Genomic DNA, 16,407 nt, shown 5'->3' on the forward strand with positions numbered 1-16,407 from the left:
ATTGTGATGTCTGTTCTGATCAATTTTATTTTTCATCTCATCTCAATTTACTGGGCATAAAAACATTCAAAATATCCCCTTATTATCTGTGGTCATGTCCTGTTTTCCATTCCTGATATAAAATAAGGCTTTCTGCTTTATTTTTTAGTTTTACTAGGAGATTATCAAATTTGTTAACCTTTTTTAAACAAAAACAACTCTGGGCTTCCCTGATTCTTCTATCTTTATAATGTCCTGTTTTCTATTTTTCTTGTGTTTAATATGCTGTTCTGTGAACTTCCTGAGCTGGCTCATTGATTTTCGGTCTTACTTCTTTTCCAATATATATATATATTTACGTCTACTACACACGTTCCTCAAAGCAAGACTTTAGCTGCATCACATAAGTTATGATATGTAGTATTTTTATCATCAGCCATTTCAAAATATTTCCTAATTCCCATTGTGGATTTCTTCCAAGTAGCACGTTTAGCCTTACACTTCATTTCACTCCTCCAGATGATACAAATTATGGTATCACTGACCAAGATCTGCGAATGTCATTCTGTGTTTCAAATAAACCCGTAACGAACTGACCATTTATAATTATACTTGAAGTGTGACTCTTTGTTTCAGAGAAAACCGCGACAACCACCTACCTATATGCTCTGCCACACATCCCATAGTTTCCAGCCCCGTAAGATCCCCCAATGATGACAGTTATCTTAGGCACTTTGGCACAGGCTACAGCAGCCACCATCTTGGCACCATCCTTGGCAATTCCTTCAGCTTCATATTCTCTACCAACCATAAATCCTACAAGAAAGGAAAGAAAAAAAGCCTCTGGATGATGGGATTTATGTGCAGAAGTCAATTCCAACATGGTATTTGAAGGACATCTTACCAACTCTATTTTACTACAAGGCCTCTCACTGTAATGAAATATTTATACATGAAATATTTATACATGAAATATATTCCCCAAAAAAGTGTGCTGTAAAAAATATAATTTTTTAATCATTTCTAAAATTTTCTTTAGAATGGTTCATCTGGATGCACACAAAGATCTTCAAGCGAAATAAGGATGCAAGAAACTTATCTTCAAGAAATTCTCTCAGAACAGCGGCTTGGTGATGAAAGAACGTGACCCGGCAAGCTAAGGAAAAAGGGCTGTGGCAAGCCCCACTGTGAGGCCTCCAGTACTCCCGGACCTGCTTCAATACAGAAACTGCTCCTTCTGAAATGCTGCTTTACACCTCTGAGGAAATAAAGATGAATGTTTCCTAGATGCTGAGAGCCCCTGCCAGTGACTCAATAGCAAGGTAGAAGAATTTTCCACAGTTACAGGATTCCTCGACTGCCTCAAGCTCCCAGCTCTGCTGAAACTGCTCTGCAGTCACTCTGGGCCTTCCGGGCCTTCCAGGCACGTTCCTCCTCCTGTCACAGAACCCAAGTCAGGCTTCATGTGGCTCCCTGCCCACCCATCCACTCACTCACCTGACTGCCACTATTTTTGCTTTGCAAGTCCCCAGCCATGGAGTCCTCCGATTCCACTCAGTTCCTCGGAGACGCCCGAACAAGCTGCGGCTACAGCGGTACTGACAGGACAGCCCTCACCCTCGCCGGGCGCGATGGGCTTCCCTGGGACCCCTCTGAGCAGGGCCCTCACTATAGGTCACAGCGCCTCGTTCTGCCTTGTCTTAACTCCCGGAAACATTCCACAGTAGCCATCTCACGTAGCAGCCATCTTCAAGCTCTGCTCCCTCACCCGGCACCCCACCGCCTCTCTAGTCCCTATTGATTTTTGCCTTGAAAAAGATTATGCCGCCTCACTTGTCTTTCTCCAATCCTTCCCAGCATTAAAAACAACATCACCATGCTCCCTTCCTTCCTCTACTCTCATCTCTGTGGAAGAAATCAGAGTTACTCAAAGACTGTCCCTGAGCCCTCTTCTCTTCTCTAGGGGTGCTCTCATCTCTTCCCACAGCTTTACATAACATCTACATATTCTGAGGATGCCTACATTTTCACCTGCAGCTAACACATGTCTTCTGTGCTCAAGATTTATTCAACTGCCCTCTGCATATATGTTATCTCCATGAATGTCACCCAAGTATCTCAAATGCAAGGTTGCAAAACCAAACTCAACCTCTGCTCTCTGCCCCCAACCCAACTAAATACCAAAAAAACAAAATATCTTCCAGTAAGAAGGTTTACTTTACTAGTGGTTAAGAAACCATGAACCATTATTAGAAACAAGGTCCCTGGACTAGTGAAGTCTCAGAATCCTTTTTATTTGCCCTATTACCAGGTTTGCCACGTAGGACCCCCCTCAGGCTTCTGTGTGGATAGAATGCCTCTCAAAACTCATCTAACCAAGTATCATAAACTTAAGAGCAGCACCAGATAAAGATGTTTTAGCACCAGGACTATTTAAAGCCCTGCTGACCACCATGAGCCAAGCTCCTTTTTTTTTTTTTTTGTGAAGGCTTGCCTGATTCTAACAACTAATTAAGAGCCCTCCTTCCTTTGACCCTGAGATAACCACGGATCACTTAGAAGATGGTGGGGGGGGGGGGCGCGCTTTCAGCTAACCAACATATCTAAGGGCAACATACAATATAAATAATAGAATCCTAGAATTCTAAGAAAAAGAAATCTACAACCATAAAACCTTACAAATCATTTCATCCACCCTATTAAGATCATTTGTGAAACATGAAATCCAGAGAGGTGATATTGATCACACCATTCTTTGGAATCTAAACTCAAATCCCCAGGCTATTGTTCAGGATGTGCATAGACCTTTTATAATATGTCGCTTCAGGCAGAATTACCTACACAAGAAAAGATGAGGCAAAGGGTGAACCATAGCATGTGCATGAAGTCCTTTAAGGAAAACAAAGTGTTAGCTCAGAGATGATGGGTCAGACAATGCCCTCGGAGTGAGCTCAGAGTGTTCCTGGTAGGGAATGCGTGTGGACGGGGAAAGGGAAGCCGTCTGACGGTGATACGGGTAACTCAGAAACTGCTTTATCCAAATATGGATAAACTTCTCATATATTTGATTCATGAAGGGTTAAGCCTTAAAGAGACTCTACACAGAGTATCCAATAGAACTTTTTGCTATGACAGAAGTGTTCTAGGTCTACACTGTCTAATACTGGAGTCATACTGGACAATGAGGCTCTGGCATAATGCAACAAGACTGATTAAGCTATTTTCTTACCAGTAATGTTTTGAAGGAACAGCAGAGGAATATTCCTTTGGCAGCATATCTGGATGAAGTGAGCCCCCTAAGAGCAAAAAAGATAATATTTTTAAAGAGGGGGTTAAGAAATCTGCATCCCTCTTGTATCCTGCAAACACCGTACTCAGGTCAGCGGTAAGAAAGAACGCCCTGTGCTTGGCTGGTAACAATACCACGGTGTGCACCCACGGCCAACAGGACGTGTGACTGTGCTGGTACCGCACACATTCTGCAGTCGCCTGTGTGATCACTGGCACACAGCTGTAGGGGTGAAGTCAATCACAAACATTCTGAACAGCAAGTGAAACTCAAGAAACGAAGAGAAGAACTGCTTGTCAGCAGGAATTCCTGAGCCTCCGCCATATGATAATTCCTTAGTTTTCCACTTTAAAAGAAAACAGAATATAAACACTCCCAAGACAAGGATTCTCAGAGTCTTAGGCTATGTACATGTCATCCACAGCATTTATAATTCATGTACAAGAACTTTTTAAAACATTGGATTTTTGGGGCGCCTGGGTGGCTCAGTTGGTTAAGCGACTGCCTTCGGCTCAGGTCATGATCCCAGGGTCCTGGGATCGAGTCCCACATTGTGCCCCCTGCTCAGCGGGGAGCCTGCTTCTCCCTCTACCTACTGCTCCCCTTGCTTGTGCTCACGCTCTCTCTCTGACAAATAAATAAATAAAACCTTAAAAAAATAAATAAAAATAAAATAAAAATAGTGCTCTAGATAAAACAGGTTAATGTAAACCTCCATAAAAACTGTTCAAGCACTAACACACACACACACACGTTCACATGCACGTACAGTGTTCTGCCTACTAAGGCATCTGGTTAAATATTTTAAAGCTTTTAAATATTTTAAAGTTTTTATGTAATAAACTTTCATTCATTACTTGACCTTCAAAGCAAATTATGTTTACATTAAAACAGAAAATTTTGAAACATGTTTAACACCACTTGCCTTTTTTGCAGATTCAGAAAAGAGAACTCCATTATTTCCAACGATACCTATAGGGTATCCAAATATTCTAGCAAATCCTCAAAAGAAAATTGAAAAAAGATTTATGTATTTCAGAGGGCTTTTAAGTCACAGCTAACAGACATAGTTATACATTCCTTAATTTCAAATCAAAGTTTAAAATGTAGAGATTTTGTCCAGGGTACAGAACAGCTCGTGTCACAGTGTTTTATTTCTAAGGTATTGGAGTCTGGGTGTTTTGCTTCCCTGAGAGTGCTCCGTGTACAGTTGTCACTCGTCTGGTTGGTTTGGTTAGATGATGGGGTTAGGGTGTTACCCATTTGTTCGTGTAATGTATGTCTGAGTGCCCACTCGGTACTAGACAGAGAATCTTCTGAAATGGAAAGAATCACTGAGAGAGAACCCTTTAAAGGCCCATGTTTGGAGCTCTCCACTGGTTTCAGGTGACTAGCTTGCCTAAAAATGCCTGTGGCAATGACAGGCCCTCAAGGTAAAGGGGACAAACTCAGCAAAGGCAGCCTTGCTTTCAAAAGCAAGAACACAGTCAAGCCCGGGGGTCGTGGGTTTCCAGTAATAAACACAGCTAAGCTTAGAAGATGGACTCTCACCACCATTCCCACTCCTACTGCAGACACCCCCTGTCCATGCACACAGTAAGGGAGAAGGAAGGGGAAGGAAAAGGAGGGTAACAGTATGTGAGGGAGACACCTGAGGTGACTTCAGGAGGTTTTTGTAAACCTGAAAAACTTGGCTAGAGAAAGCTTCCCAAGAGTGAACTTCAACAAGCCTACTTCAGACTCTAAATAGGTGTCAAAGACTTGGAACCCAAGAGTCAACAAACTGCGCTTGTTGAAGTGGGTCAAAGAAAGTACCCAGAACCAGGCTGTCTTCAAGCTCAAGACGCACAGGCCGTGGCTGAGACGTCTCTGGTTATGTGACACAAAGCAGGTACTTGAAAAATTAATGGATAAGAGAGAATGTCCACCTACGGATACACCAGAACACTGACCTGTTAAGAATTTGTTTTCTTTCTTTACTCTGGCCTTGTCTTGGTTTTCTTGGCCTTTCAGTCCTAAAACCCCGGCCCAAAGCCTGTGCTTTCCATCTTAAATGGCACTGCCACTTGCGGAGGCAATGCAGAGGGGTAACCGTCCCCAGAGGTCTAGCAATCCACTCAGAGTTCAGCCTCATCCCACAAAAACAGCTAGGAATCTTGCACATCTCTCAGCAGTGCAGTGCTGCCCCTAAGGTATAGCGCCCCATGAGCTATTCAGACTTTCAACCTTAGCCTGGCCTGGGGTCTCCAGGCACAGGACCTGCTAAGTAGGGCACACGCCCCAGTATAGCAGGGACACAGAGGAAGTGTCGTCACCAAATTCCTTCGGGCCAAACAGGAAAGCAAAATGTCCAAGAAACTACTAGGGCCTATATAAGGCATGTACAGAGGCAGGAGGAAACTCCTCAGAGCTGCCAGAGACACCTGATCCTCAGAAAAATCCGTCCTTCTCCCTCCCCCACCAATACTTCCTCATCTCACCACTCCCCACGCCCCTCTTCCTCTTCTCACACCCCTTCTCTTTCCCCAATCTTATTTGAATTCTGGTACAGCCAAGAAGAGATAGAGGAACTACATACATCCTTAGTATTCTAGGGGATAAAGGTACCACAAGTCTTTCAGCAAGTTAAGGGGCAAATTCATAAAATCAGATGACCAAGACAGCCCATCTATCTTTGGGGAGAGAAGGAGAAACAGCTCTGACTTGTTTCAAACTGCTGCACAAGAGGTTACATCCTGAACTACTTGGTCACAAATCCTGAATATATATCAAATAAAAAGCTCTTAATCACTTAAACACCTCAATACAAAAACATAAATTCCACTCCCACTATGAACCCTTTTGTTGCTCATAAATCAAACCAGGAGAAAAGTGTTGTGATTTATCCTTAAGCCTCAATGTATATTTGCAATTTGGATTTTTGTAGTGAGTTATATCTTTTTTTACTCTGATATGTTGTCTCCAGGTCACTTACTACATTTTCTAGCTTTCATAAGACCAAATAAAATTCACAGAATTACTTCTGTCATTTGTGCAAGATAGATTATTATGGGTCTAGCATCTACGTTTCAAATACTTTTCTTCAAAAGCCTACAAACTCAACATTTCAGATGAATGAATGAACTTCTATAAACAGCCTTATTTTGTTTTTTTTCAGATTTGGTTTTCTGTCCTGTATTCTCAATCTAGTAGTTTGCATGATTCGATGTTAGACCTACACAGAGGCTATGAGAAGGTGTAACTTACTTAAACGTCCTTCTAGGAAGCTCAACATCATATAAAACCTGCTAGTAGAATTAAAGACTAAAGAACCAAGGAAACAGTGCTGAAATTTTCAAAATTATTACAAATTATCCAGAGAAACAAAAAGAACTACAAATATTTCTCCTAACTTTGTTTTGATAAGAAGCTTTTTTTTTTTTTTAAGAGAGGGAGAGAGAAGTGGGGTGAGGGGCAGATAGAGAGGGAGGGAGAGAATCTTAAGCAGGCTCCATGCCCAGTGCAGAGCCTGACGTGGGGCTTGATCCCACAACCCTGAGATCATGACCTGAGCCAAAATCAAGAATTGGATGCTGAACTGACTGAGCCACCCAGGTGCCCCAATAAGAAGTTTTTTATACAGTGAAGACCACCAAGTCTCAGACAAGGTCCTATCCAATAGCACCTAGCTGTCATCATCGTAAACTCAGGACCTATGAAGCCATTCAGCTACACATGACCTTCATAAAACAACTACTTTTGAATACAGACCCACACACTTGTACCACTCTAAATAACAAAGCTCACACCAAGTACATCAATACCTTAAGACAAGAGATCACTTATTTTCAAAGCAATAGAAAATGTTCAAGGATGCCTCAATGGCTCAGGCAGGAGAACATAGGACTCTTGATCTCAGGGTGGTGAGGTCAAGCCCAACATCAGGTGCAGAGATTACTTAAAAATAAAATCTTTGGGCACCTGGGTGGCTCAGTTGGTTAAGTGACTGCCTTCAGCTCAGGTCATGATCCTGGAGTCCCGGGATCAAGTCCCACATCGGGCTCCCTGCTCAGCGGGGGGTCTGCTTCTCCCTCTGACCCTCTTCCCTCTCGTGCTCTCTGTCTCTCATTCTCTCTCTCTAATAAATAAAATCTTTAAAAAATAATAAAAATAAAATAAAATCTTTAAGGGGCGCCTGGGTGGCTCAGTCATTAAGCGTCTGCCTTCGGCTCAGGTCATGATCCCAGGGTCCTGGGAACGAGCCCCGCATTGGGTTCCCTGATCAGCGGAAAGCCTACTTCTCCCTCTCCCACTCCCTCTGCTTGTGTTCCCTCTCTCACTGTGTCTCTATGAAATAAATAAATAAAATCTTTAAATAAAATAAAATAAAATCTTAAAAAAAAAAGTTCATATTTTTAATTCTTTGCCTTTATACCTGTAACTAATGTGTCTCCATAAAAGGCTTTGAACTCGTTGAATCTGCTTCCATCCACGATTCTAGCAATGACCTAAGAAGAAAAATAACAATGTCCCGGAGAGATTATATGACAAAAGAATTTTTACATTAAAGTTATTCATAAGGAAAACAAGTTCACCGTTAAGTTGTCACTTCCACAGAATTTCACCCTACAGAGCGAGTCTTCTCAGTAGAATTTCACTTTCTATGCATGGGTAAGGCCCTGATGTCACTCTGGACCCCGGTTTCATACCACACTGCAAGAGCCACAGCACTATGTTATAGACCAGAAAAGAAGAGAGACTGTGAGGGCTGGAAGCTGGACTCAGAGCTTTAGGAACTGCTCCAAAGTATTGGCAAAGGGTTAGAGATTCAATCACAAAGCATGAGATAGGCTCAGAGTCAGGAGACTTAGCCTCCAAACAAAGGGATCTCACAGGATTTGCGTGTCCTGGATAAAGTCTCAGTTCTCACTTTTGCAAAGTTGGGACAAATTTATGAGGATGTGATGAACCTAAAAAAATAATGCTGAGATGAAGACCCAGCTATGACTCCCAGGTCTATTGCTGAGAAACTAGAGTCATAGGCTGGTTACCTAAAATCTTAAGTCTCAGTTTTTTCATCTGATTAAAAAAAAAAAAAAAAAAGATAAGGGAAACCCTCTTGCACCACTGATGGGAATGCAAACTGGTGCAGCCACTCCGGAGAATGGTATGGAGCCTCCTCAAAAAGTTAAAAAAAAAAATGAACTACCCTACAACCCAGCAGTTGCACTACTAGGTATTTACCCCAAGGATACAAGGACACTGATTCAAAGGAATACATGCACCCTGATGTTTATAGCAGCATTATCTACAATAGCCAAACTAATGGAGAGAGCCCAAATGTCTATCGACTGATGAATGGATAAAGATGTTATACACACACACACACACACACACACACACACACACACACACACACACACAGGAATATCATTCAGCCATCCAAAAGAATGAAATCTTGCCATTTGCAACAATGTGGATGGAGCTACAGTGTATTATGCTAAGTAAATTAGTCAGAGAAAGACAAATATCATATGACTTCACTTAAATAAGGAACTTAAGAAACAAAACAGATGAACATAGGGGGAGGGGGAAAAAAGAGAGGGAAACAAACCATAAGAGACTCTTAACAATAGAGAGAACTAACTGAGGGTTGATGGAGGGAGATGGGTGGGGGGATGGACCAGATGGGTGACGGGGATTAAGGAGGGCATTTGTGATGAGCTGGGTATTGTAGGGAAGTGATAAAACACTGGATTCTATACCTGAAACTAATACTGTACTGTGTGTTAACTAGTTGGAATTTAAATCAAAACCTAAAAAGTTAAAAAAAAAAAAGATAGTACTTAAAAAGTACTAACTAAAGCACACTGCCTAGCCCTCATTGAAAAGTGGCTATTAAGACTTCAATAAAGGTTCCTTGATTCTGAATCTGATCCCACATATATACATATTTAATCTAAAAGGAGCAATTACTAAATAGTTTATCCTTGGGATTCACCATATACATCAAGACTATTTCAAAGAATTCCAAACATATTCCAAATTTCTTCAGAAACTATTTTAGATGATACACACCATTTTTCTTTTTAGTCGAAACTTCCTCTTCCCTGTTTACCACATCAAAGCCTTGTTTTGTAACATGCAAAGGCTGAAAAATGAGTGAATGCTTCCCAGTATCATTCTTTCCAAAAAGTAAGAGTGTACTTGGAATTATTTTTTATTTTCCTGAAAGGTCCGATAATGTAATGGGAATGTAAGTTATCTGTTCTAAATGCTATGGAGCTCCAAAACTGTACTTTCTAAAACACAATCAACACATAACAACTACCATTTTTTCACACAAAAATAAAGCCCCTCAAAGAGCACAGCAAACTAGGGCCACTTAGTATAAAGCTATCTCCTATTTGCTTTACAATGACCACCACCCAGCCACATAAGACATTAACTCATCTTCACAAAGACTCACACTTCAGGAAGCAGACATATCATTTGGTACTACGGCTATTTCTAGAAGTGGAAAGCGATACTCAGAGAGGTCCAATCCCAGTACCACTGACAAGGGAAACAAGAACTACAAGCCAGATTTTCCAGTCAACATTCCAGTGCTGTCCCCCAGCTCCATATACTAGTAAGACCTCCATATACGACTTACTTGCAATTATAGAAAAACGTAATACATGATCATCACAATGATGAATATGAATCAGCAAAAGGTAGAAAGTCCAGGAAACTATTTAAGAAGGCAAAAGTCTATCTTTATAAAAAGACCTCCATTTAAATGAAATGAAACTATCATGAAGGCATGGATGTCCAACTGTTTCACTCATTTCTGTACCCTTGGTGCCTCAAACAGCATCTTCACAGAGCAAGCATTCAATAAACACTGTTGAATAAATGAAAAAAGTGGTTATGTTTAACAGGATGAATTCTTAGCCATCTAGAAAACTTGGCTATCCACAACTCATTTCTCAAGCATATCAGACTGTTAAGTATCAAACTTTATATGCCTGTAATTAATGAAAAAGGCAAGCTAAAATCCTAATTCTATAACTTATAGTTAACCAAGTCACCTTCCTAAAGTGAAAAACCAGTTGGAGCTCCATAAAAATCCAGAATGTTAAGACCCTCCAATATAGGGTATTGCCTCAATAAATAACTGTGCACATCCACAGGTGGGATAGTACATTCATCAACTCGTTCAAAAAAATGTTTACTGAGGGACATTCGGTTAAGCCTTCAGCTCAGGTCATGATCCCAGCGTCCTGGGATCGGGGAGCCTGCTTCTTCTCCCTCTGCCTGCCGTTCCCCCCGCCTGTGCGTGTGTGCTCTCTCTGACAAATAAATAAAATCTTTAATATATATATATATATTTACTGAGTGCCTACCATGTCACCAGGTATTATTATAGCAAATATGACCTAGCCATGGAAATGGTTTCAAGAATTTATAAATACTGGAGAAATGTTTATAATTTAAACTGGAGAATTTTAAAAAATATACATGTGTATGTTTGCATGTACAGACGATCCCAGCTACATAAAAATGTATATATATATATATATATACACACACACACACACACACACACACACACACACACACACACATTAAGCCAAAACACCAAAATATTCACTGCTTTCTCTGGATGGCAGAATTATAAGCAATCCTCTGTTTTTCTGCATTTTCTATAATTTTTCACAATTAGCACACAATAGTTTTATAGTCAAAGGGAAAACTAACAAATATGAAGGCACAGAAACTGACAGTAAGGTTATTTCTTAATTTAAAAAAGTATTCTGTCATATATGGATAGTGAACAAAGTAAGACTACATGCTATATGCAAGCACTAAAAATTATCAATCTAGACCAAAGAAGACCATGTCAGCAATCTGTAACCATAGCAACATCTTCGAACGTAATCAAAAGTCTAATCTCTGCTAAGGTCATATTGATCTAAAAGGGTATGTTTTTTCCTTTCACAACTTACTGACATTTCCTCCACTTCCCAAAATAAGAGCACTAAAAAGAAACAGATGAAATTTATGAAGTTGCCTACATCATTCCTAACGTCCACAGGAATAGGGAATCCTATTTATAAACAAAGCAAGCTTCATCATTGTGCAATGAAAACTTCCCAACCATTAAGAGGTTTTTATCCCCCTCTCCCTTCTAGTAAGAGATCTTTCCCTTATAAGTCACACCCTACTGAAATCCACCAGAGGCTCTAGGCAGGAAGGTATCTGAACAGATTTCACCTTAAAAATGGATACACTCTTAACTCTAGGAAACAAAACTGAGATTGCTGGATGGGAGGGGGGTGGGGGGATGGGAGGGGGGTGGGGGGATGGGGTAACTGGGTGATGGGCATTAAGGAGGGCACGTGATGTAATGAGCAGTGAGTATTACATAAGACAGATGAATCACTGACCACTACCTCTAAAACCAATAAATATTAATTGAATTTAAATTTAAAAAATAAACTTTAAAAAATGGATACACATACAACGAGACTGACAGCATGGTTTATAGCTCACAGCCCCACTCTACACACCTCTCGAATATCAAAGTGCCTCTTAAGGTTAGTACCAACTATTCCATACAATTCATCAGCAGGAAATAAAGGATCTTCAGAAGGTTCTACAGTAACCTGCAGAAATATAAAACAACCATATTAACCTATTTAAAGATATTATTCAAGGTTACATAAGCCAAAATGCTTTTGAAGAAAATAAAAGATGTAAGAACATAACCAACTCACATCCAATTTCTTCTGATAATTTAAATTCCTCACAATCATCCTAGTTAGGTGAAGGGCATGATGATCATCCAAAGCGTAGTAGTCGGATACTCCAGACTTTCTACAGAGTAAAGCACACTAAAATAATCAGAACAGGGAAAAGGAAAATAAATAGCTTAAATCCTAAAGATCTTCTCTCATCTAAGGATGACATCATTTTTACTTCCAAAATACTTTAATCAATGTCATCCAACTTGATTCTCATAATGTCCCTAGCAGAACAGTATTATCCTTATTTTACAAACAGGAAAAATTGAGGTCTACCTAAATTAAGTACCCTGCCCTAGGACCACCAGTGGCTGTATGAGTATCCACACATTCTATTTCTCAATCTTGACCTTCTTCTACTGGACCAGAGAGCCTTGCTGATGAGGACTTCTATTTAATGCTCATCCCATGCACTTTGAACAAAACTGTGTATGATAAAGTTCAACAACCGCAGATGTAGTCCGTAACAACGAAGTTTCTGTAACTCAGTGAGCTCCTAATAAAGATGCCAACTATTGCAGGGAGACTGCTGAGGCCCCAACCTTACAAAGTCACACCTTAAGAGTAAGCTGTCATGACGACCCTGTCCCTCAGATCAATGAGAAAAATTAGTATTGATAAAACAGAACTGTGATAAGGGCCACAGAAGTTCCTGCTCAATCTCAAGTTCAATGTGAATGAAGCATGGGCTTGCTCTGTTTATTAGCTTTGTTCTGATTAGATGGCTTTTTATCTCATATGTAGATATACTCATTCTAGAATATACTATTTAAAAAAAACTGGCTGGGTGGTGCAGCTGGTTGAGCCTTGGACTCTTGGTTTCAGCTCAGGTCGTGTTCATGGGATTGAGCCCTGCAATGGGCTCCACACTCAGCAGAGTCTGTTTAGGACTCTCTCTCCCTCTGCCCCTTCCCCCTTTGTGCACGCATGCGCATGCATGCACACTCTCTCTCTCTCTCTCTAAAATCAATCAATAACTGTAGGGGTGCTTGACTATCTCAGTCGGTGGAGCGTGGAACTCTTAATCTCAGGGTTGTAAGTTCTAGCCCCACGATGGGTGTAAAGATTGCTTAAAAATAAAAATTTTTTAGGGGCGCCTGGGTGGCTCAGTCGTTAAGCGTCTGCCTTCAGCTCAGGTCATGATCCCAGGGTCCTGGGATTGAGCCCCGCATCGGGCTCCCCGCTCCGTGGGAGGCCTGCTTCTCCCTCTACCACTCCCCCTGCTTGTATTCCTGCTCTCGCTGTGTCTCTCTGTCAAATAAATAAATAAAATCTTTAAAAAAGTAAAAATAAATAAATAAATGATTTTTTAAAAATAAATAAAATAACTATAAAGACAGACAAAAATATGTACCTGAAGAAAATAGAATTTTCATTCATTTTATGAGTAAGGACTAATCTGCTGCAATCTAAATTGTGATGTCTTGTCTAGGGAAAGTGCCAAACCTTTAACAGGTGTTTCTTAGAACTGGGTTCTCAGGGTGGTTTGAGGGCACTCTCCACCTCTGGATTGGCTATTTCTAAATGAGAATAGAGACCGTGTTTACTCCTTGCTATAGCCCCGCAACACTTCGCAAATGGTAGACCCTTCAGTTTTTTTAACTTAATATGATATTTTATAACTAACCATATCTTTTAAATGCTTCATACATCATACCAGCTATAACTGCTGACTTCTAGCTACACTGCAGTAATTCAGAAAGCAAAGAGAAGCAGAAGGAACTACTTCCAAATCAGTAAATATTTAAAATAAAATGCTTTCTTTTAAAAACTGCCTAATATTTACCAAAACAGCAGGAAAGGGAAACCTTTGATGAGACACTATATTATGGAAGACTTTGTATCAAAGTAATTCCTCAGGATGGCTAATCAGAGAGGTTTAAAATATATATTTACAAAGACCGAAGAAACCCAAAGCAATTTGTGTCTAGTAAATTTTATCACACTGTTCAAAAAAAAGCCATCACCACCTAATCACTGTCCCATGATTTTAAACAGGTTATTATGAATAATCATAACTCATAGGGCACTTACCAAGTACCAGACACTGTGCTATGAGGTGGGAACTATTCTTATCTCCACTTTACATGGGAAGACAAGAGGCTCAATGAAGTTACCTAGTTTGTCCAGTCACAAGGGTAGTACGTAAGGCAAAAAGAAGATGAATTCTAGAACCTATACCCCTAACTTGGTATATACTGCCTACAGCTTTTATGGGCATCAGATAACTTTTTTTAAATAGGCAAAAAAAATTTTTTAATTAATGCTCCTCAGATACTATCTTCATCTCCTTGTTAATCATCCACAAACAGGGGCAGCCCACTTTGTCCTGTACCCCACTCACCTTATTCTACCTGCATCCGCCTCTCTCCAGGCTGACATGCCACACCACGGTCTCCCTGCCACAATCAATGCGATCATGGCCACTCACACGCTTGTGCTCACCGTAAATAAACAAGTGTTCTGTTCCACACACACAGAAACTCAGGCTCATGCTAAGCTTTTCTCCGCCAACCTCAACACCACTCCCTTAACCACTCCTCCCTTCACCTCTAGTTGGAAATTGGAAGCATGCTAGCATATTCATTTTGTAATTGTTTTTAGTTCTTTTTATTTCTCTTTTTACATAATGAAATTTTTTTTTTAAGATTTTATTTATTTGAGAGAGAATGAGTGAGAGAGAGCTCACATGAGAGAGGGGAGGGTCAGAGGGAGAAGCAGACTCCCCGCTGAGCAGGGAGCCCGATGCGGGACTCGATCCCGGGACTCCAGGATCATGACCCGAGCCGAAGGCAGTCGCTCAACCAACTGAGCCACCCAGGTGTCCCTACATAATGAAATTATTAATCCTTGAGGGCAGGAACCAGGCCTGAAATTGTTCCGTGTTACAACACTTAGCGCCATCAATCTACCCACAGTAAGCACTCAGAGAGAAAGGAATGAAGGGAAAATTGAGGCAAATGTGGGTCCCTCACATAAGTTTTCTAAAGGCGCAGCAGTGTTTGACAGGAAAGTAGAAATGTTACACCTGTCTCTCCTTTCCTACCTACTAGACTGCTCCCATAGCCACCTACCCACCCTGGGTGTGAGGTCTGGCAGCACAAAGAGAGGTTTATGCACCTGCCAGGCCACAGAGCTCAATGAGTAGATCGACTTGCCATCTACGCCTGGCTTCCTTGGGTATGGTCCAGGGCCCTCCTCTTTATCTACACTCACCTCGAGTTGAGCTAGCTCATCTATTCCCATCGGTTTAAATTCTAGTTCTATGCTGATGACTCCCCAACACTGATCTGGGCTGCAGACTCTTATCAATTACCTGCCTACTCAGCCAGCATAACTACTTGGATGTCTCAAGCACCTCTAACTTATTGGGTCCAAAAGGAACACCCAATCCCCCTGCCCCATCCCCGGATCTCCTCCTCCTCCCATCTTCCCAGTCTCAGGAAGTCATACCTTTTCCACTCATCATCTTTGTCACCCCGCTTTTCTAAACCCCTTGGATGAAATCCAAAAGCAAGTCCTTCAAACCTGTCTCTACAGCAGAGCTTGAACCTGGGCACTCCCCCTACCTGCACTACCACCAGAACCATCTAAGCCACCAGCATCTCTCACCTGCTGTTCCTGATAAAACCCCCTGACTGGACCCTCAGGCAGACTCAGGCCAAACCCCTAAATGTTCTGTTTAGCAGCCAGAGTGACTTTTTCTAACGAAATATTTGATAACAGCATCTCTCTCCTTAAAACTCTTCAATGGTTTCCTAATTGCTCTTAAAAAAAAAAAAGTCCACTCTTTAATGACCAGTTATGATGAACAACAACAATAACAATAATGGCAGTTAATATTTACAGGTACTTATTTAAAGCAGGTACTGTTTCAAGCAATTTACACGTATCCTCTCATTTAATTCTCACAAAACTCTAGGAGGTAGGCAGTCTTCTTACCCCTGAACTCTAACCTGAAATGCCTGGACCATTGACGTGATGGAGCCAGCTCAGGACTGACTCACAAGAGCCAAGTGTGTACACCTCTTCCTGATTCCACATTCCCTGGTGTCCTGTTGGGACCATCATCAGCCTCAGTGGGATACTTTACACCAGAGGCATTGGCAGATGCCACAAAGCCGGACTTTTCCCCTCCCCAGAGAACCAGCTGCTCTTGAGCGTTGACCTAAGCCTCAACTCCATGGTCTGGCTGCCTCAGCATCAACTTTGTGTGGCTGAGTGGGCTGCAGGAACCTGAAACCGCCTCCAGCCCGCTTGGGCAAGCACAGGCGCCAGAGAGCAGCCACAGACTCACAAGCACATCCTAAGTCCTGATGGGACTTCCCCAACAAGCCTTGTGATCAACAGTCTCCTCTGCCTCCCAGCTCC

General features: G+C 41.4%; 1 protein-coding gene across 5 annotated transcripts in view; it reads right to left on the bottom strand.

Moving 5' to 3' along the window:
* Positions 1-16,407, bottom strand: part of MCCC2 (methylcrotonyl-CoA carboxylase subunit 2) — a 78,979-nt gene that overhangs the window by 20,569 nt on the left and 42,003 nt on the right. For all 5 annotated transcript variants that reach the window (XM_073905367.1, XM_025892869.2, XM_025892868.2 and 2 more), the window contains 6 exons: positions 12,010-12,109; positions 11,803-11,898; positions 7,683-7,755; positions 4,194-4,270; positions 3,209-3,275; positions 639-795 (listed from right to left, as the gene is read on the bottom strand). In XM_073905367.1, coding sequence (XP_073761468.1) covers positions 639-795; positions 3,209-3,275; positions 4,194-4,270; positions 7,683-7,755; positions 11,803-11,898; positions 12,010-12,109 — 570 coding nt within the window. The remainder of the gene's footprint in view (positions 1-638; positions 796-3,208; positions 3,276-4,193; positions 4,271-7,682; positions 7,756-11,802; positions 11,899-12,009; positions 12,110-16,407) is intronic.

This window comes from Callorhinus ursinus, unplaced genomic scaffold (genome assembly GCF_003265705.2).
Source record: "Callorhinus ursinus isolate GAN/ISIS: 27379988/994484 unplaced genomic scaffold, GSC_fseal_2.0 scaffold23, whole genome shotgun sequence".
Taxonomy (NCBI): domain Eukaryota; kingdom Metazoa; phylum Chordata; class Mammalia; order Carnivora; family Otariidae; genus Callorhinus; species Callorhinus ursinus.